Source organism: Lampetra fluviatilis, chromosome 34 (assembly GCF_964198595.1).
Source record: "Lampetra fluviatilis chromosome 34, kcLamFluv1.1, whole genome shotgun sequence".
In the NCBI taxonomy this organism is placed as follows: Eukaryota; Metazoa; Chordata; class Hyperoartia; order Petromyzontiformes; family Petromyzontidae; genus Lampetra; species Lampetra fluviatilis.
The window spans coordinates 4,308,051-4,328,505 of NC_136308.1; the positions used below are offsets into that span (position 1 = coordinate 4,308,051).

A 20,455-nucleotide genomic window follows, 5' to 3' on the forward strand; every position below is an offset into this window, starting at 1 on the left:
ACTGCCTGAGAATGCCAGGTGTTATAGGCTTGGGTTGCGAGGTGGCCAGGAGATGGCAGTACGGTACAGCAATGGGCTCTTGAATCGATCTTTGCAGAGCTTTGAGCGTTATCCTCTCGTACGCATGAAGTCAAACACTCATGACCAGAATTGGCCAAACATCTCAACGCCATGACCATGAACACAACAGAACAAATCTCGAGAATCAACAAAGCTTTCCCGAGTAAATAATTGTCATTTTGTTTTAGAGTTCAAAAGATCTATTGTTGGAAGAAGCAGGCAAATATTTACATGTCACTTCTGTCATTTACACTGCCTTATAACACAATAGTGACCTCGCGATTTTGATAATGGCCCTTCTTTAAACTATAAGAGGGCAACTGAAATCCCACCTTAGACTGTAATATACATTAACATCTCATTTAACGTTGACACAAACAGTTTTGATTTATGTGTGCCCAGTCCGTCCGTGAACGCGTAATAGTGAGTGCGTAGCATTGAGACCACGTGGTTTTCCGGTCATTTCCCCTCCCCCCCCCCGATCCATGACAATCCTTGAGTTGTTTTCAGTAAAAACAAAAACTCTGAAACTGCTGCGAGGTTTAAATGGGGCCAGCAGGAAGTAAAACAAGCAAATGCCAGCTCACTTACGGGTATGTGTGCCATCAAAATTCGCCGACTCGTTCAAGAGAAACGCTGTTGTGTCCACGTCTCGTGGGTCAAAGGGAGTTGTCGGTATGCAGCGGTCAAGCGCTGCGCTCCAAACCCAGAACACCACGGGTTCGATTCGCACTTAGGGATATCAACACCAGTGACGATTATCTGAACCGGTCCTGGGCTTCCCCTAGGTCGACTCAGCCTCAAATGAGTACCTGGTTCGGTGTATACACATCGCTACTTGGGAGACAAAGGCGACCGGGCGTGGTGCTGGCCACCCATCCACCCCCTCGTGTGTCACAGTGCCGGCCTTCATAGGTGCTGCTACTCGTTAACAGCACTTGCCTCAACAGACTATTAAGGCTACACGGGGCGGGGAAACTTTATCTTTGTAAATAATGGTGGGGGGGGGGGGTCTCTGGATAGCTCAGTGGCGCTGCAAGTTACTCAACAGAGAACATTTCAAGTTTGATGTTTGCATCGTTTAACCAGGTGAGAACTGAAGAGGCGAGGATAATCTCATTCGCAGGACTGACCTGGGTCACGGCAAACAATTGCAACCGCGTAGAGACCAGGACAAGACCAACCGCATTACAGAATCAAATTGAAAACTGCCCAAAAAAATATCAATATTATATTACATGCATTTCCAGTGACAAAAAAAAAATAGTCGTCTCGAACAAATTCCTTAAAGAAAAATGTGACAATGTTTCCACACAGTCCACCCTCTACTGCAACACACACGTCGCAGTGACGCAACATGCCTCCCGAAGTGCCAGCAAAACAAAAAGATTTGACACAACATCGTCGCCTTAAGTAACACAGCACACAAGACGTGTGTGGACACCCCGCACCTGCGATTAGCACGTTCGGCTACGTGCGGCGTAAAAGAAGGTCAACATACATGCATATAAACTCCGTGTCGACCAGACCCACACAGTTGAAACTTCCGTAGCCCATAAACCACCTGGACGGCAATGCTTCGTTAATAATTAACCCTCTCCCCCACTGCCCTGGAGATGAATCCGTAGCTTTGCCACAAGAGGCTTTTGACAAGCAGCGAGTTGGAAGGAAGGAATTCTGTCGTCTGTTCTTCTGCGCTGCTGCTGCGGCCACTGCTGTTTGTTGCTGGCGTTTGTTGCTGGCGACACAGCTTGGTTCGAGCGGACAGCATCGCTCTGCTTCACGACTGCGCTCGAAGGTGAACGAGGGGGGGGGGGGGTTGAGACTTCGCACGGAGAGCGCCCGGCTGGAAGGGAGCGCAGAGGAATGGGAAGAGAGGCCCCCAGGTGCAGTGACCACGAGCAGCATCGTCGTAGTCGTCGTTTCTATGAGCTGTAACAAATTGGGGGGGGGGGGGGGGGGCACAATTCGATGACAAAATCAGGTCTTCGTCGACAAGTGTCGCATCGTCGAGTCTGCATCGACTTTCTCTTTGCGCCGTCTCGTGCATAGAGTTCTGACCGTTCCACAAGCCTCAGCGTGACGCTGCCGTGCCATTTGCGTTAATTGCACTTGGAAAGCACAATCACTGGGACCGTGCGTTAGGCAGCCGTGCGAGTCGGAGGTGCGCAACAAAACGTCAAGACGTTTGCTCAACGTCACGAGCACCACGACGGACACCGACCGATGACTCGACGCATCGTCGGTCCATCGCCTCGTGGCCTCCATCGCCTGTGCTCGGCTCAGACCCCACCCCGCCCCGTCCCGAGCGATGGCGCGTTCCGTGCGCACGCGGTGGCGCATCTCGCTCGGAGTCGCCGCGCTCTTCTCGCTGTGCGCCGCCGCCTGCTTGGCCGCGGGCGTCAAGGGCCACCTGCTGGGAGCTCTCGTTGACCCCGGATTCCGTCTCGACGTCACGGCGGGTGGCTTCTACTCGGGCGGGTTGGCCTCGCTCGCCGGCCCCGCGCTTCTCTGCTGCCTGGGCACCGACGCCTGCCGCAGGAGCCGCCGTGGCCGCCGCGGGAGGGAGGCGCGTGACCCCCGCGCCGCGCAGGGCCACGCGGCCGGAGGTGGCGCGTTCCTGCTGGGCGTCACGATGGTGACGATGGCCGTGCTGGCGGCATTCGTCGGCACCGTGCTGGACGGGGAGGCGTTCAGCAAGGCACTGGGCAAGTGGCGCGGTGGCGGTGGCGGCGGTGGTGGGGAGGGAGCGGTGGGGGCAGTCGTGAGGCTCGGTGGCTACGAGACGCGCGGCGTCGATTCAGAGAGGTCGTGGCGAGTGACTTTCGTCCGTTCGTGGTGGTATATCCACAGGGCCATGATTGATTACGATAATTAGTAACAATAATAACAACAATAATTTCCTTTGTTTATGCAGGAAATCCACAGGTCACAACACTTTTTTCGGAGGGCTCTCAATTGGGACGTTTGGCCACGAAATAGGCGCGTGACATATGGCAGGAAACCAGAGACCTTAGAGAAAGCCTACGCATCGGGGGCGGGGGGAGAGGTTACACGCAAAGCTGCACAGATGGATTCACGATTTATTTGTTTCGCTGCTATCGCCTGGCCAACTTGCAGCCCCAGCCTGCAGCACCCCTCTTATTCACAGCAGAGGTCGCAAACGGGTTTTGATTCCTTACCCGTACCCGGCCGCACCATGGTCGCAAACGGGTACCCGTACCCGGCCGTACCCGGTCGGGTACCGGCCGGGTACGGGTAGGGTACGGGTATCGGGTACCTGATTGCGACCTCTGGGATGAAGCCATGTTGCAGGCGCGGGTGGGTTGATTTTAGGAACTTGAATTGTGAGAAGAGACAAGACGTTGGGAAATGAGTGACAAACGGTTACTCACGGTCTACCCGTACCCGGCCGCACCAGGGTCGCAAACGTGTACCCGTACCCGGCCGGGTACGGGTAGCCGGGTATCGGGTAGGGTACGGGTATCGTGTACCCGGTTGCGACCTCTTATTCACAGTCATTCTACCATTCAAGTGCGTGCCGTCCTGTACCAAAGTGGCTTAACCCTGCTTCGCTTAGGAGCTATTGACGATATCGGGGCACGTTCAGAGTGATTTGGTAAAATCATTCGGCAAGTTCACGTACAGGCGAAAGATCAAGATACATTATTAAAATTAATCTAATCACGTTATGTGTTATCCTGCGGCACGCTACTGTAAGGGAGTCTTAGTAACTGTCATTTTGGTTAATAATTTGACCAAAGTGACCCCAGTTGCAGTGCATGCTCGTCAATGTGTGATTCATAAACTGACGACATTGCTCGTGAGTCAAGTCCAAAAACACGTGTTCGCCTTCTGGTGTCATCGGGCCCTACACCAATGGGGACTAGGCTCTAAAGAAAGCCGTCTCGGGTGTGGGCCAATCAACTTCAAGGACAGTGCATATTATCATCCTTATCAGAGTTGCTTCTTTTTGTTTGCTTTTTTGACTACTTGTGTTGTGGTCATTGCAAACATGATGCCTTGAATAAAGGTGTCAGTTTTGTACCAGTTAAAAGGGTAAAAACCTTCCATTATATTTTGCCACTGGTAAAAGAGATCTCATAGTGAACACGTGTTCAAGTTTTAGTGTTCGAACATTTCTAGTTTCAATAAAAAAAATTTCACGTGAAATTGGAGGCTTCCACAACATTGTGGCTCTCACTCAAGTTGGCTCATTCTGTTGGGTGCATTCTCATCTTTAAGGTTTAGCTTCAGTCGAATAAGCGTGTTAATTTTACATAGATAAGTGAATAAATGTTTGTTGACTTTGTAACTTTTCGATCTTGCTGTCGCAATATGTAATACAGTGATACCCCGATTTACGCCGTTTCACAAACACGTCGTCGCTTTGCCATTAACGCCGCGACCCGATTCGCGTCGTCGACACAATCGTCACCTCTCAGCCTTCGCCTCCACCTACCTCAGGCGGTCGGCTACCCGCGATTCCGGAGCCGCGTGCGAGCTCTGCAAAGGACTGCTGCTTCGTGTCCATTATTTGTCAATGACCCACCGTTTAGAATTCACGCACGATCGGCAGCTCTTGATATATATTCAAGTTTTTTGTTGACCGAATTCAACAACAAAAATGGCTCTTATTCTTCTTACTTTGGTTGCCGCCCCCCGGACCGACCCTGCAGAGCGCTTCGCTTTACGCCGTTTCGATATCCGTCGTCGCACCCATCGGGAACGCATACACCCCCCACCCACCCACCCACCGACGTAAACCGGGGGGTATTAGTGCACATGCTTAGGTCCTTGCCTCCCATGAATTATCTCTGGGCCACCTCGTAACCGTGCCTTGACGGGGCCCCTGCGCGCAGGCAAGTACGAGGAGGAGTGCACGCGCGGCGGTGGCGGCGGTGGCGGCGGTGGCGGCGGCTGGCGACGGGGCTGCGGCGCGCTCCACCGCTACACCACGGTGCTTGTCATCTCGGCCTCGCTCAACGGCATCGAGTGCCTCCTGGGCTTCGCGCTGCTCATCGCCACGCGCGAGTACAAGCTCGCCGAGGCACGGCGAGACCGGGACGACGGCTACGACGTCGGCGGCGGCGACGGCGGGAACGCCGCCGCGGATACGGAGAGCGGTGGCGGAAGTTCCATTCTCGCGGCCTTCCCGCCCTTCGGGTTCTACGTGAACCCCGCGGCGCTCGGTGGCAACGGTCGCGCGGGGCCGGACCGCGACGTGGCGCTGCCCGGGTACGCCGAGTCGTGTCGCCACGACGGCGACTGCGCGTCGTCGCCGTACAGCGCTCCCCCTCCCGCCTACAGCGACATCTTTCCGGGGAAGTGAGCTCAATGGTTAATTAGCCCACCTTCCCAACTCGCTTTGCTGTTCTTCCATCTCCCGGCCAGTTCAAAAGGCCCAACGTGCTTTCGAGTTTCACAAATCGCGCGTGTGGTCCACCGACCCTCCCCCCGCCAAAGCACTGAATGACGAAGACGGCGATGATGCTGTGCAGCGGCCACCCTGATGAATGCATTGTCGATGCATTGTACCGCGCCTCCGGTTAACACGGTTGCCCATGTATGGTGCAAAAGAAGCTCAACATAGAGAACAATATATGTACATACGTACCACTAAAGATCCTTTCCGATATCATTCGCAAACGGTAAGCGACTGCGTGCCGTCCTCACGGTCAAAATGATTACAAAAGAATGACCCGAAAATTACTCAAAACGCATGGAGCAACCGCCGTCCCGCATCTGCGAAAGCTTGGCAGGACCCTCTTGGAAAGGGTCGTGAGACTCGGCGATGCTCTCCTGGGTAAGCAAGCGTCAACGCCACCTGCAAGGGAGAGCAGCACCTTGGAGGGCAGGTGGTGACTTTTAGCAGTTTCAGGGTGTGGGCAGGAGGGAGTGATGGCCGAGTTGTTGAGGCAGCAATGGCACCGACCACGATGACCACCTTCGAGTCGAATCGCCCCTGAGGAGCTGCGTCAAATGGACTCACAGTCGAGAAAATCTGAGATCAAAAACAGCCGGATGAACCGAACACCTTTGATGTGATTTTATATTTTGATCGCAGTGTTATCATTTTGTTTTTTTCATTGGAGCTGTGCGATTGGGTAGAGACAGACAGTAATTATTCCCATTATGTACCTGGGAAAACCTCACCGTGCCTGAAAAGGTTTTACTCGATTTAAAGCTTTCGTGACTGCAGGGATTCATATTCTTGGTTCTTTCAGTAAAGTCACGTAGAAGGGAAATAATAAAATAATAAAAATAAAACATAATAAAGTTCTCACTTTTCTCTCTCTTTATTGTGTTTTATTTTTATTATTGTATTCTTTCCCTTCTACGTGACTTTACCGAAGGAACCAAGAATCTGAAGGGTTTTATTGAGGAAGATCCTGCATTGGGATATTTGTCCATGTCATTTTTCTGTAGCTTTTAGGATGCAATTGGAGCGCCCGCGGGGAAACCCCCGCTCCTTACGAGGGGGATAACAAAGCTCCACACAGATATATGGGAAGTATCTGCTTGACCACCATCTCATGGCCAAGTCAGCCCAAGCAGACAAAACGGCCTAAATTTACCACGCCTGTAGATCAGAGCCCTCAACAAAGATGAAACGCCATTGGAACCTCATTTGCCAGTAAAAAAAATAATTGTTTTTTTACCCTTTAATCTGGCAACAAAACTGACACCTTTTTTTACAAGGAGTCATGTTTGCATAGACCACAATACCTGCAGTCATAAAGGGTAAAAAACCAATTCTATATATATTTTTTACTGGCAAATGAGGTTCCAATGGTGTAAATGCTTACCCGAGCTCTCATACTCTGGTGGTGCATTGTCTTTGAATTGTGCGCCTTTTGGCGTCATCTGGTCCAACACCATGTGAGACTAGGCTCTAAGGAAAGCTGTCTCGGGTGTGGACCAATCAACTTCAAGGACAGTGCATTCATTATCAGAGTTATGTTTTTTGTTTGCATTATGACTGCAGGTATTGTGGTCTGTGCAAACATGACTCCTTGTAAAAAAGGTGTCAGTTTTGTTGCCAGATAAAAGGGTAAAAAAACAATTATCAAAGATGAAACGCTCAAACTCGCTCAGTTTTCATTGCGCACAGATTTGATTATCTAAAACTTTAAACGTCTGCCCTAAACGTTCACGTTAACAGTTTCATAAATATTACCTTGATTCACACCGCACACACACACGCACGAAATAACATTTCCATCTTGATTTTGTGCTGTACAAAATATACTTTATTAAAAGACATTATACTTGCACACTTTCCGATTAAATTCTGAGTGGGCGCGCGGCTTTAAGAACACCCAAGCGTGGAGAATGAGAGCTCCAACCAGGCCCGTAGTGGTAACCCTGCCTCTTTGTAAAACTCCACACACACAAACACGAAGATGCACCGAATCTCTCAAAAGTTCTGCTGCCCCATTATACGATTCCACTTCACGTAAATATTATAAAGTACAATAATATATATTTTTTAAAAGTACTATTACACTTCACGTAATATTATAAAATAAAGCATGAGAAATTTAAAATGTTTTCAAGTAAAGAATGCACACTTTCCTTTGTAAAACACAAGTGTATTTATCCTGGGCTCAGCTGGCCTCAATTTCCTAATACAATTTCTGCTTTTGAAGAAGTTATTGCTTAAACAATTCAACTGTCATTAATTCATCGGCTGGGTTTACACTTCCAAACAGGAGCCTTTATCTTGTTGGTTCTTTCGGTAAAGTCACGTAGAAGGGAAATTATAAAATTATAAAAATAAAACGTAATAAAATAATTCTCACGACGTTTCGGCCACAACGCAAGCAGCCGTCCTCAGGTGAAAGACAGACCTGTTCTTCACTGTCTTTCTGACAGACCTGTTCTTCACCTGAGGACGGCTGCTTGCGTTGTGGCCGAAACGTCGTGAGAATTGTATTTTATTATGTTTATTTTTATTATTTTATTCTTTCTCTTCTACGTGACTTTACCGAAAGAACCAAGAAGATGAATCCCTGCAGTCACGAAAGCTTTCAATCGAAATTTAGGAGCCTTTATCTTCGTTACTCCACTTCCCCATGGCAGATTTTGTCTCAATCTTCCCTCTCATCCTGTCCCATCTTGAGCCGATTCTTCACTGCACGGCTCCTTCCGTCAATTGAGTCAAGCGGCATCCTTCTCTTTCTGCCTCTTGGCCTCTTTCCCCAAACACGCAAACTTCCATCGCTTCCGTCGTCGGAGTTTTCACATCTTGGAAAGTGGCGAATTCACATCATTTTGTCCCCTTTATGGATTGTTCTAATTAAACGCCCGTCTCTCCTCCTGAACCTGCACCAGGTTATCCTTCCGTTCTCATTCACTCTCCTACAATGAGTTCGAGTAACAGAGGTATAAATATATATGTCCCGATCTCAAGTGAGAGAAACATATTCAATTCACGTGCAAGTTTGGATTATTTCCACGTCTGTGCTTTATGCTGTTAATACCTGTGACACCCCCGCATCCTACTTGAGACACAAACCTAATTCCCCACAAAGTAAATTAAGATGTCTTTTGGCAGCTCGTGATTTCGCGAGGGGGGCGGCGGGGGGGGGTGAGTAGTAATTCGTTTCCGATTGTCAACCCAGTGATCAGTCACCTTTGTGCCGGCTGGAGACGGATAATAGCAGGGTTGCACGCTCTCACGTCCCGACCGTCAGCCATCAAATAGTCAAGAAAGCGAAGACGGCATATCGGCCGCCAGTTATCCTGATACTTTCACTCCTTTTCAAGGCTGCTGAACGACACTCGGCCCTGTGTGCAAGGGCCTAAGCAAGGAACCCTTGCCTGGTCACTGCGGGTTCGGAGAAGGCAGGCTGCATGCACGTCAGAGCATAGTACAGGAAAACAACATAGCCCCACAGCAGCCTATGCCCCACCTGTTTCACCTTTGGCGATCGCCCATCGTAGCGCTAAATCAGGATCAATTCTGCTTAGCATCTGACCGATTAGGGGTCGAAAGTATATTTGTAAACAATGGGATTGGCTGTCGATGCAACACTCTTAACAGGACAGGTCTTATATATTGGGACATGTTGGTGGATTCTATCCAGGAGTGACGTACTGGAGAAAACGGCACCGCCCAGAGAAGACCCACACACACACAGGCAAGGGGACAATACGCAGAAGATCCGCACAAATACATTCAAGGACCCACCGCTGTACCGGCATCTCCTGGTTACTTTGCAACTCAAGCCTGCGACATCTGGTGACCGACTATTTCAGGCTCAAATCTGCTTCGCTTCTGATATGATGAAATCGGGCACAATACAATGTGCCCCCCTCCCCTGCAGTGGCAGGCAGGAACGCTGACAGATCTGTTTCTCAGTCTTTCCTGCAACGGACTTTTCGCATTAAACCTTAGTCAGCAGCAATAAAAAAAACACCCTCCATTAAAAGAGGTTTTTGGGTTAGTTCAATAGGTATAAATGTGTCGTTAAACCTGCCACCACCCGACACAGCCAATTAGGTTTTCCACGTTAACAAAACACGCCAATTCGTTACTAGTACAACACACCGGTGTGTTGTCAGAGTAAACCCACAAGATTTACAATTCGAGTACGACGTTTCGACGGTAATTACAACCAGCATCATCAGGCGACAGCCAGATTTGTGGCGATTTTTTTTTTTTACTAATTGACCGTTTCGGGTGGTGGCGGGTTTAACGACACATTTACATCTACTCGATCTAACCCAAAAACCTCTTTTATGGATAATGTTGGTCGCGAAAGCGTCCGTGTTAAACTAGAAACACCCCGTTGGTATTTTAAACGAACCTGTTGTCCACCCGTATAAGTTCACGAGAGCAGCCATCACGTTACACATTAAACAAGGTTATGTATTCGTGCAATCGGTGCACGCGCCGCATAAACATACAGCGCTGTGGTTGGGACCCTTGGACCAACGACCGCCCCCCTACGTTGTCCTGCAACATTCCACATTTACTGGAATGTCGGGGGTCAACGTTGCACGAATGCGCTGCCCTGCCTACACAAATATCGATGTCACCATTTCCCCCTCTCTCCCAGCCCCCTCTCTACCCCCATTATTTTAGTTAAAACGAAACAATTTTTATTTTACCACGAAAGGTCCACATAGCTCTGTGGCTCTTTTTCGGAAGCGACCTGGCCACAAATGATAGTTCAACGAAGTGGCTTAATCACGTGGAAATGTATCGCAGCCAAATACTCTTAAACGCATGATTCTAAATGTGGAGGGAAAAACCGAAGAACCCGGAGAAAACCCCACGCGACCACGGGGAGAGAGAGACACGCAAACTCCAAATATGCAGGCGTCAGGGTTGGGATGGAACTCACGACCTCCTGTATATCAGGCGAGGGAGTTAACATCTCTTAGCCACCGTGGCACCCTTCATCTTTCCCCCCCGCGCTCCCCTCCCCACGTAAGCGTTCAGGTTCTCGCTCGCACGGTCCCCACGTGGGGTGGAGGCAGGGAGCCCCCCCCCCCCGGGTTTTCTCGTTTAGTTTCTACCCCCCCACCCCCCTTCACCCTCCACCCCACATCCCTCCACCCCACCCCCCACCCTTGTACTGTGACCGGTGCTTTGTACCGAGCTCGTGTTGAGTCGCAATAAAAAAAACGACTAAACATTGCCCCCGTTTCTTACGGTCGGTGACGAACGCCGCTGTGATCTTTCAGGATAGCCTGGGCCGACACTTTCATCCGGGGCGGACCCTGTCACAGGGTGAACGTGGAAATGGGGACGTACGCGTGTGTGTGCACCGATAAATCACGCGGTAAAATTTCCCGGCTGTGATAACTTAAATAAGTGGCGATGTGTAACTAGTAAGGAATTACTATTTTACCTTAAAGTAGTCAAATGTTTTAAGTTTTTTCGGTAAAGTCACGTAGGTAAAATAATAATAATAAAATAATAATAAATTAAATTTACTAAATTAAATCACGACGTTTCGTAGGCAACACAAGTCTCCGTCTGTGTTGCCTCCGAAACGTCGTGATTTAATTTAGATATTTTCATGTATTATTATTTTAATATTATTTTTTACCTACGTGACTTTACCGAAAAAACCTAAGAGTATGAATCCTTGCAGTCACCAAAGCTTCAAATCTAGAATTTGTCAAATGTCACCTTTTCGCTTTCTGGAATTTTACCAACAGAGCAAGGTTGCTGTGTGAGTTTTCGCGGTCGTGCTGCACGGCTCTCCGGCGTGTTTTCGGAGTCGCGTCGTGCGCCGTTCGGCGCGATATCCCGACGTTTCGCTCCCGCCACGCGCAACTTACAAGTCCCTGAGGAAGACTCCCAGAGCAACGTGAAGCGGAACGTTGGGGTTACAAAAAACCTGATACGCATCGGAGAGCAACAAATGTCTTTTTCAAGATAATTTCTCCATTGTTGCCTAAATATGGGGGTGAGAAGTCAAGCCAACAGAGCCTCACAGGGCACGGAGTGTGACTGGTGTTGCCGTGTTTCTGGTTCGGCAAGGCCTGGTTGCCAGTGGTCGTGAAAACGAGGCATAAGTGCACAGCAGTTAGCCGAGGGATGCATAAGGAATTAGGAGAGGGTGGGAGAAAGGACGAGTGCGGGACAAAGGAGTGGGGAGCAAAGGCTTGTGGGTAAAACCGGGAGTGCCGTCACCATTTTACGTAAGTTCTCACGTTCTTTTCTACGCTTTTGTTTACTTTAAGTAAAAACATTCGCCCTGGTCCAAAAAGCCACCAAAATAACAATAACAATGTATACATACTTTCAAGATACTTCCATGACAAAAACTAAATACATGGCTTTTAAAGTAAAACATCCATAAATCTGGTTGCAAATGTGCAAAGATTCAGTTAAATAAATCAACATCTTATATCATTCATACTTCTTTGATCAGGTCATGTCATTCCCTTTGGAACTTCAGTATGAAAACAATATAATTTTAGACAAACACCTGCATTCAACTGGGATTCAGGCAGCATCATCATATGTTGCTCTGATTACAATTTCCAAGATTCAGAAACTTCCCAGCCGTAGTCGACAACTGAACCTGCTCAAATTTGATGTCCCTCCTCCGTGAGAGACCATCTACACGCCACTTTGATGAGACCTTCCCATCTTGAAATGGAAGCTTTCTGGATTTGGAATGGCTCACAATGTATCGGGGGGGGGGGAAACAATAAAAACGTCCTTCTGGAATTTGACGAAACAAACCGATCGGCCAGCTGGATTTCTGGTGCGGCTCGCGCGGCTGGCCTTGCCACGGCGTCCCCGACAAAAAAATGTCCGGCTGGCCGGCGTCAGCCGAGGTCACAGCTCTTCGTGCCGTCTCTGGGCGGGCCACCTGGGGTGGTGGAGGACCTTGTCTGCCGCCAGAATGACCATGCGCATGAACTCGGCTACGTCAAACGAGTAGTTGGTGAACTTCGGGTGCTCCCCCATGGTAGGGTGGTGGCCCTGGAAGGAAATGAAAACAACAGCACAAAAGCGTTGAACTTCTCAACCGATTCCTGCGGACCGGCGTGGGATGCAGACGGCCCGGGAAGGCTTTAATCCAGCAGTGGATGATGACGATGATGAATTGTAAAGGCTGCCTTCGCGAGTCTGACACAGCCAAACACTTCCCATCCAGACGCCTAACCAAGCTCAACCCTACTTAGTTTCCAAGCCGAGCCGAGAGCGGGCGCACGAGTGGCTGAGACTCACCTTGTCCTGCGGGAACACCAAGCTCTCCTTCATCCAGGTCATGTAGTGCACACCGCGCAGGTTAGCCAGGTCCATGTAGCAGTGGCGGTCGTCGCAGTTGTGGCTGGGTGGGACCACGAGGCATGGGGTTAGCTCGGCAAAGCTCTCTCACCTGCGCAGTAACACGTACATTACTCCTGTCTCAAACACCCAAGTGGTTTATGTAGGCACTTAAAAAACCCATCCTGTTCTAACAAACTGCATCTGTTTTAGTTCGTTCTCACAGCCCCCTCTCGTGTGTTATGCATATTACTGCCCAATGCACAGAGTCCTCTGTATGTGTGTATGTTGAACATCTTTCGCACCGCATGTAGCCAACCGTGCTAATTGGAAGTGTGGAGGTGGGGGGGGATAATAAAATCTACGACCTCCGCATTGTCACCTCCTGCGTGTGTCTGTGAGGTACACTGATCGCGGAGTAGCTGGAAACAGTAGCAACTGTGTACAAAGACGAGAGTAGAATAAATAAGTAATAATAATATTTCGATTCAGATGGATGGTTTATTTCAGCAGCAAGGGCCCTGTTTCATGGGTGTCCTGCGATGGTACACAATAAGACGACACAAGCTCCCTGCCTTATAAAAGACAATCAAAAACATTTACTTGCTGGGTACAGTGACATACCCCTCTAAACCAAATTGGTGGATCACACGGCCGTGTTTTTTGTGTGTGCGTGTGTGTGTGTGTTCACCCGGGGGTTGTGGGGAGCGGTAGTGTAGCGGTTAGCGCGCTGCGCTATGAACCTGGCGACCCGGGTTCGATTCCCGCTCACGGCTAACACCAGTGACGATTATCTGAACCGGTCCTGGGCTTCTCCTAGGTCGACTCAGCCTTAAATGAGTACCTGGTGCGGTGTGCAAACATCGCCACTGGGGAGACAAAGGCGGTCGGGTGTGGTGCTGGCCACCCACCCCCTCGTGTACCGTTCCGGCCTTCATAGGTGCTCGCTAACAGCACTTGCCCCTACAGTCTGTTAAGGCTATATGGGGGATCTTTGTTCACCCGGGGTAGGGCTCACCGAGCTAGACAGGAAGTATAACAGCAAACAATTATAAAATAATAATATAAAAAATAATACTCTACCACCACCTACGGCTGCAGTGCCTGAGAACACAGCAATGGCTGTTAAGACGGTACCGGGCAAGCAAATTAAACTACACAGTGGGCAACGTGAACGAAGCTATAAATGTAGTGAAACTGGCAAACCAGCTGGGCTTCGGCGTGGCCACGAGATGGCAGGGGAGCATGATGGTTTGTGAACCGGATTTTACGAAGCCTCTTTCTGGGTAACTCTGGTTTTCTCCCAAATACAAATGCTCCTTCAAGAGAAAGTGGCCAAACATTCCAACTCAGCATCCCCCTGAAAGGGACTACTGGTACTCACTAATGCTCTCCTACGTAAAAACAGTGGCAGATGCGTGTTTTTGTAATTATTTGTGTTAAAACCTGGAATGGCAGTTTTTTTTTAAATCTAGGTGACAACAATCAGAATCTAGAACTTAACTCAAGTACTCTTCAACGCTTCCCAACCGTTCAAGAAATCTCAAGTTTTCGTGCACTTTATTCAACCAGGAGATGAAATAGGTGGCCATGCGTGCGGGGCTACGGGGAACTCACAGCTCGAAGACCACAGCCCAGTCGGGGAGGAAGAGCAGGTGGGTGAGGCCAGCGCCGTGCATGCCGATGAAGATGTCCGAGTTGTGCGTGACCTTGAGCTGATCGACAAACCCAATCTGCCTGCGGCGCACCGCAGCAGCAGCAGCAGCAGCACAACGAACGGACGAATGAATAAAAGATGACAAGATCATTAAGCGAGCGATCACTAGGAGCTACGATAGCTGGAGGATGCAGGGTCGGGGCGGTGGGACCTGACGGTAATACGAGCGTCACGCGAGTGGAGGGGGACTCGCGCTGTCGGCGGAAGGTGGTGGATATCGCTCTGCCGCATGGAACAAAACTGTTGTAGTTCAATCGGCGGCCGTCGCGCGGTGAGCATGGGCTCCTGGCAGAGGTCGCAATCGGGTACCCGATACCCGTACTCTACCCGATACCCGGCTACCCGTACCCAGCTGGGTACGGGTACCCGTTTGCGACCCTGGTGCGGCTGGGTACGGGTAGGCCGTGAGTCACTGGTGTGTAACTGTTTGTCACTCATTTCCCAACGTCTTGTCTCAACCTACCCACGCCTGCAACATGGCTTCATCCCAGAGGTCGCAATCAGGTACCCGATACCCGTACCCTACCCGTACCCATACCCTACCCGTACCCGTACCCGGCCGGGTACGGGTAGGGTACGGGTACGGCCGGGTACAGGTACGGGTACCCGTTTGCGACCCTGGTGCGGCCGGGTACGGGTAAGGAATCAAAACCCGTTTGCGACCTCTGGCTCCTGGTGCAGGGAATGAAATGGGAAATGGGATCCCCCCCATCCACCTTCTCGCCTCTTCGTACCCCCTGGCCTGTTGGCCCCAGTGCAGTTGCACCGCCTGCACACCCGATGGCTACGCCAACGAGTTAATACAATACAAGTTGAAATCACAACTTCTAAATATGACTGCATGTCAACAATACTCCTTATAGAAACAGCGAACAGATTTATCTTACAAACAGGAAGGTCTTGAGACTGGGTGATTGGCCACTGACATAAGACGATCGCGCGAGACGAGATGTCGCTCTCAAGCGTGACTGCGTGACACAGGTAAATAACCCATCCTGCCACGAGGCTGGTCTCCGTGAGTCTGCGTGAGCCTGCAGGATTTTATACATCAGTCCTTGTACGCACAGAAATATCAACTGGCACGACGTAAAGTTTTAGCCGCAATATTTGTTCAACGCTGGCAAAAGAGCTCCTTGTAAATGACGTTACTCTGTATAAAAATTTAACTCAATATTATTATTAATATACGTGCCTTGCAATCAATGGGTCATTTACGTGTTGCCGATACAAAACGATGCCCCGTGTCGCGGGAAAGCGGCTCACCTGCTGTTGAAGTCCACGAGCCGAACCTCCAGCCAGGACACCGTCTTCATGGCCTTGATGAGCTGCCGGTGACAATCGCAGCAATCAATCGGGCTACTGGCATCGTCTGGGGTGGCAGTCCGATGCCACAGTGATAAGACTCTCGCCTGGTAGACAGAAGGTCATGGGTTCTATCCCGACCCCGATGCCTGCTGTATATTCGGAGTTTGTATGTCTCTCCTTGTGGTGGCGTGGACTTTTCTCCGGGTCCTCCGGTTTTTCCCTCCACATTTAGAAATGTGTGTTTAGAATATTTTGCTGTTATACATTTCCACGTGATTAGCCACTTCGTTGAGCTGTCATTTGTGGCCAGGTCGCTTCTGAAAAAGAGCTACGTAGCTCAGTGGGCCTTACTTGGTATAAATAAAAATAGTTTAGCTTAATAAACTCGAAAGCTCTTTGTGTGTGCAGTTTGTATGCTCTCCCCCTGTTCTGAATGAGTTTCGTCTGGGTTCGTAAAATGCATCTGGTATTGGGCCAAACATCCCAACGTGGCAAAAATGACCTGAAAAATACTGACTTGGGATGACACACTGCAACATCAGCCAAAAACTGTGAAAGTGCAGCAATGTGTTACTCCAAGTCAGTAAACAGCCGCATCCACAGATTTTCACAGAACCACTGGTATGTAATTTATTGACCCCAGAGGGATGATAGGCTCGGAGGTACGGGACTTTCTCACGTGTAAAAAAAAAAACACATGTTTCCCGCATGAAAGGCCAAACTAAATATGGTGGGATTTGCTTTTGCAGTCTTTGGCGACGAGACTGAGACCATTAACTCGCACCATTTGAGAGTGTTGTATAGTCATGCGTGGTTGAAACTCAAGATTCGAATCCGTGATCTCAGCAGTGGTGGCTCAGTGCTCTGACCCCTGAACCAACCAACCCTTCTCCAATTCAACGCATTTGTACCGTAGGTGACATTCTCACAAAATGCATTACCTCGCTCATCTCACTTGCAGTAATGCAATATTTATACTGGTAGGAACCTCCTGGTTACACCAGCCCACAGGGGATTATTGTGTCCGTTGTGCAGGGAGGGGCTGGGTGGGGAGGGGCTGGGTGGGGAGGGTGGGGCTGGGTGGGGAGGGGCTGGGTGGGGAGGGTGGGGCTGGGTGGGGGGTGGGAGGGTGGCTGGGTTGGGAGGGGCTGGTCACCCCGTGATGCCCTTATAAAACTCAACGTTTAACCTACTCACGCCGGCTTGTGCCCGCCCTCACAGTTGGCCATATTTGCAGAATACACCACGCCGCCGTTGACCCTGGCCATTGACCGAGCAACCCAACGTTCCTACCAGCTCCCTCCGCAGGAATGTGTTATCTTGGTCACCCATCCAAGTAATGTATGGATGTGTGTTAAACGTCCTTCGCACCGTACGTAACCAACCATGCTAATCGGAGGTGCGAACACAGCCCGGCCTTTCTTAGCCTCTGTGACCCGACGAAGTCAGGCCACAGAGCTGTAGACACGACTGCCAGTGGGTCGTGCGTCAGTGTGTGTGTGTGTGTTCATGAGCGAGTCCACATCGTCAGGGTAGCCTCACCTCGTCCTGGTTGAGGATGCGGCGGAACTGTGTGCTGCGTGCGAGAAGCGTCACGCGCACCTTGTCAGCCTGCAGCCGCCACTCACGCGCAGCACAAAGACAAAGGTCCCCCCCCCGTGTAGTTTCGATTGCAGACTGTTGGGGAAAGTGCTGTTAGCGACCACCTATGAAGGCAGGCACGGCACACGAGGAGGTGGGTGGCCAGCACCACACCCGGATGTCTTTTTCTCCCTAGCGGTAATGTTTACACATTGGACCAGGTGCTCATTCGAGGCCGAGTCAACCTAGGGGAGGCCCAGGACTGGTTTAGATAATCGTCACTGGTGGTGTCCGTAAGTGGAAATCGAACCTGGGCGGCCGGGTTCATAGCGCAGCGTGCTAACCGCTACACTACCACTCCCCACACTCCCCAGCATACGACGCACACACACACACAGCGCACTGCGGTGATTAATGTGGTTGGCACACGACTCCCCCCAATCACGTGCTGTCAAAGCAACAGTGGGTGGTAGGCGACGTAACGATGCACTGGATCATCAACTGAAGCCCAATGGAGAGACAAAGCCTTTGGCCGGTGAATGAGGAATTTCCATCACCGGCTCAGGGCCAACAAATGAAGATTCATACGACTCCGTTACTTGTTTTGACAGGGAGACACTTTTAACTTTTCAATGCATGCCACGGCTGAGCGCCCTCTTTGCCGATCTGGGAGAGATCCCTCTGGGCCAAACCGCTTGCAGGGCAACATCGGCCTTGTACAAAGCACGCGTCGTGTGTCGTGCGTCATGTGTCATGTGTCGTGCGTTATGTGTCATGTGTCGTGTGCTGTGCATCAGGTATTGTGCGTCGTGTGTTGTACGTCGTGCGTCATGTGTCGTGTTTGTTGTGTGTCATGTGTCGCACGTCGTGTGTTGTGCGTCGGTGCGTCGTGTTGTGCATCGTGTGTCATGTGACGTGTGTGCGCGGTGATTCGCCGCGGGTTCCTCCGGGGACCTTGGGCCACTCCTGCGGGACGCGGAGACGGTGCAGCACGTGCTGGGAGAAGGCCCGGAAGAGCCCCGTGCCTGAGCAGGTGGGAACCTGCACGCAGACGCCCTGGGGTCAACGGCCACTCGCTCCCCCACCTGTCGTCTGGTTAGCAGGCACTCCGCCGTTTAAGAGATGTTTGTATTGTGACGTCCTGGTTTCTGACCGGAGATGTTCGAGGCTGAAAAACGTCGAATCCAACAGCCGCTCCATCTCGGTTGTGAGAACTGCTCCTCGACTGGCCCGCGAGCTAATAATGGTAACGATTGGCGCGTCGTCACACGCCGCTTGCACGCGTCACAACTTCACGTGAACTGTGCGCTGAACTTTCTTTCGCGCCGTACGTAGCCAACCGGAAGGTGTCTCACGGGTCGGGCTCGCTTGTGTTTGGCTATGCCTGGGTGTGGTGGAGCGCTTCACGACAAAAATGTGGCAAGATCAAAAATCGATTATGAATCATATTGCCTGCTAAAAAAAGACCATATTGCTTATTCGATTAAAAAGGGAATTGTAAAATCGACAGTTTCTGTTGCGTGCGTGGGGACCACCATGCACAAACACGGCACTGTAGGCTGCTGCTGCGAGGAATTATTAGCAGAGAGCAGTGCGGCACAATCCACCGTCAGTACTCTACTGTATTGTACCGTGCTCCAATGTCGACGTGCCACACGCCTCCACCAACCCGCACTGACCCCGTGCGGTAAAGTACGGCCGAACAACCTCCACAGACAGCGTGGGAAGGGCCCGCCCGCCCGCCCTCCCTCCCCATCTAGCAGTGGATTAACAACAGGGACGCGGATGTGCATGTTTGTGTGTGTGTGCATTATCTCGGCCGTGTGCGTGCGCTCACGAGGGGGGTGTTGTAGAAGAGGCCGTAGCGCATCCTGGGCAGCAGCGGGAAGATGGCCTCCCTGAAGCACACCTGCGCACGGCCACGGGGACAAGGGCACGAGATGCCACTCGCACTCGCACCGCCGCGGTGGCTAGGAGATGTTATCTCCCTCGCCTGGTATACAGGAAGTCGTGGGTTCGATCCCGACCCTGACGCCTGCTGCTGTATATTTGGAGTTTGCGTGTCTCTCTCTCTCTCCCCGTGGTCGTGTGGATTTTTTTCCGGGTCCTCCGGTTTTTCCCTCCACATTTAGAATCAATAACACGCGAGTATTTGGCTGCGATAAATTTCCACGTGATAAGCCACTTCGTTGAGCTATTATTTGTGATGGGCAGGTCGCTCCTGAAACTGAGCTACACAGCTCAGTGGGCCTTATCTAGTAAATAAACATTTTACTTGGGCTGCTTCAAACAAAAACAACCGGAAAATATCTCTTCTACAATGACAATGGGCGGATGGACTAAAGTGCAAACTGCTTCGTATTTTTGTTTGCATTTGTGCAAACAAACTCTTGTCTATAAACAGCCGATTGTCCGTAGACTTTTTTTTCTTCTTCTTCTGTGTACTAGAAGAAAATAAGAGACAGTTGTCTTATTCATGCTCTTCTCATAAATCCTCCTGTCCTCGGAGACCTAAAGGTAATCTGGTATTTTTAAATGTAATAATTCTCTAAGATTTTAAGAATATTCTGGCAAAATAATTGCATCAATAGGAGCCCAAATGAAAAAGTAAATCGAGCAATATTAAATTACCCGGATTTGTCTTCTGTATTTGTTACTCCCACCTCAAACTTAATTTGGAGCTTTCGTGACTGCAGGAATTACTCTTTGGTACTTTCGGTAAAGTCACGGTATAAAGAGAAAATAACAAATTAAATAATAGCATAACAATTAGGTAGGGTGTTGACTGTTATGTTAGCCGACTCTCTGTGTTGTATTGCATGATATTTCTAAGTTTACTATGCTTATTTTCTCTTTCATTTATACCTGATGACGATTGCTTGTGTTGCAATCGAAACGTCGTATGCTATTATTCAGCGAATATGGATAAAGCGTATGGGTTGACAGATGTGCAGGAGGGTTGTTTAAAGATACTTCACCATGCTCGGGAGTGTGGGTTGGTGAAGAGGGGAGTGCCAGGGCTGGTTCCGATATCACTCGAAATATGA

The 20,455-nt window shown here is 50.2% G+C and overlaps 2 protein-coding genes across 2 annotated transcripts in view; one reads left to right on the forward strand and one right to left on the reverse strand.

The window, feature by feature from the left end:
* Positions 1-2,247: 2,247 nt before the first annotated feature.
* TMEM271 (transmembrane protein 271) lies at positions 2,248-6,334 on the forward strand. Its single transcript, XM_078872325.1, has 2 exons — positions 2,248-2,768; positions 4,923-6,334. The coding sequence occupies exons 1-2, from the start codon at positions 2,372-2,374 to the stop codon at positions 5,390-5,392; spliced, it is 867 nt and encodes a 288-aa protein (XP_078728451.1). The 5' UTR covers positions 2,248-2,371; the 3' UTR covers positions 5,393-6,334.
* A 4,712-nt stretch (positions 6,335-11,046) lies between these two features.
* Positions 11,047-20,455, reverse strand: part of EOGT (EGF domain specific O-linked N-acetylglucosamine transferase) — a 30,456-nt gene continuing 21,047 nt past the window's right edge. Inside the window, exons 10-16 of the mRNA XM_078872324.1 lie at positions 19,246-19,317; positions 18,363-18,449; positions 17,370-17,438; positions 15,786-15,847; positions 14,423-14,542; positions 12,767-12,869; positions 11,047-12,517 (exon numbers count right to left, since the gene is read on the reverse strand). Of these exons, the coding sequence (XP_078728450.1) occupies positions 12,371-12,517; positions 12,767-12,869; positions 14,423-14,542; positions 15,786-15,847; positions 17,370-17,438; positions 18,363-18,449; positions 19,246-19,317 (660 nt within the window). The 3' untranslated portion in view covers positions 11,047-12,370. The remainder of the gene's footprint in view (positions 12,518-12,766; positions 12,870-14,422; positions 14,543-15,785; positions 15,848-17,369; positions 17,439-18,362; positions 18,450-19,245; positions 19,318-20,455) is intronic.

Coding starts and splice junctions, on each gene's coding strand:
- TMEM271 (XM_078872325.1), top strand. CDS start 2,372: ATGGCGCGTTCCGTGCGCACGCGGTGGCGCATCTCGCTCGGAGTCGCC. Junction 2,769..4,922: donor GGCGTTCAGCAAGGCACTGG/GCAAGTGGCGCG, acceptor CCCTGCGCGCAG/GCAAGTACGAGGAGGAGTGC.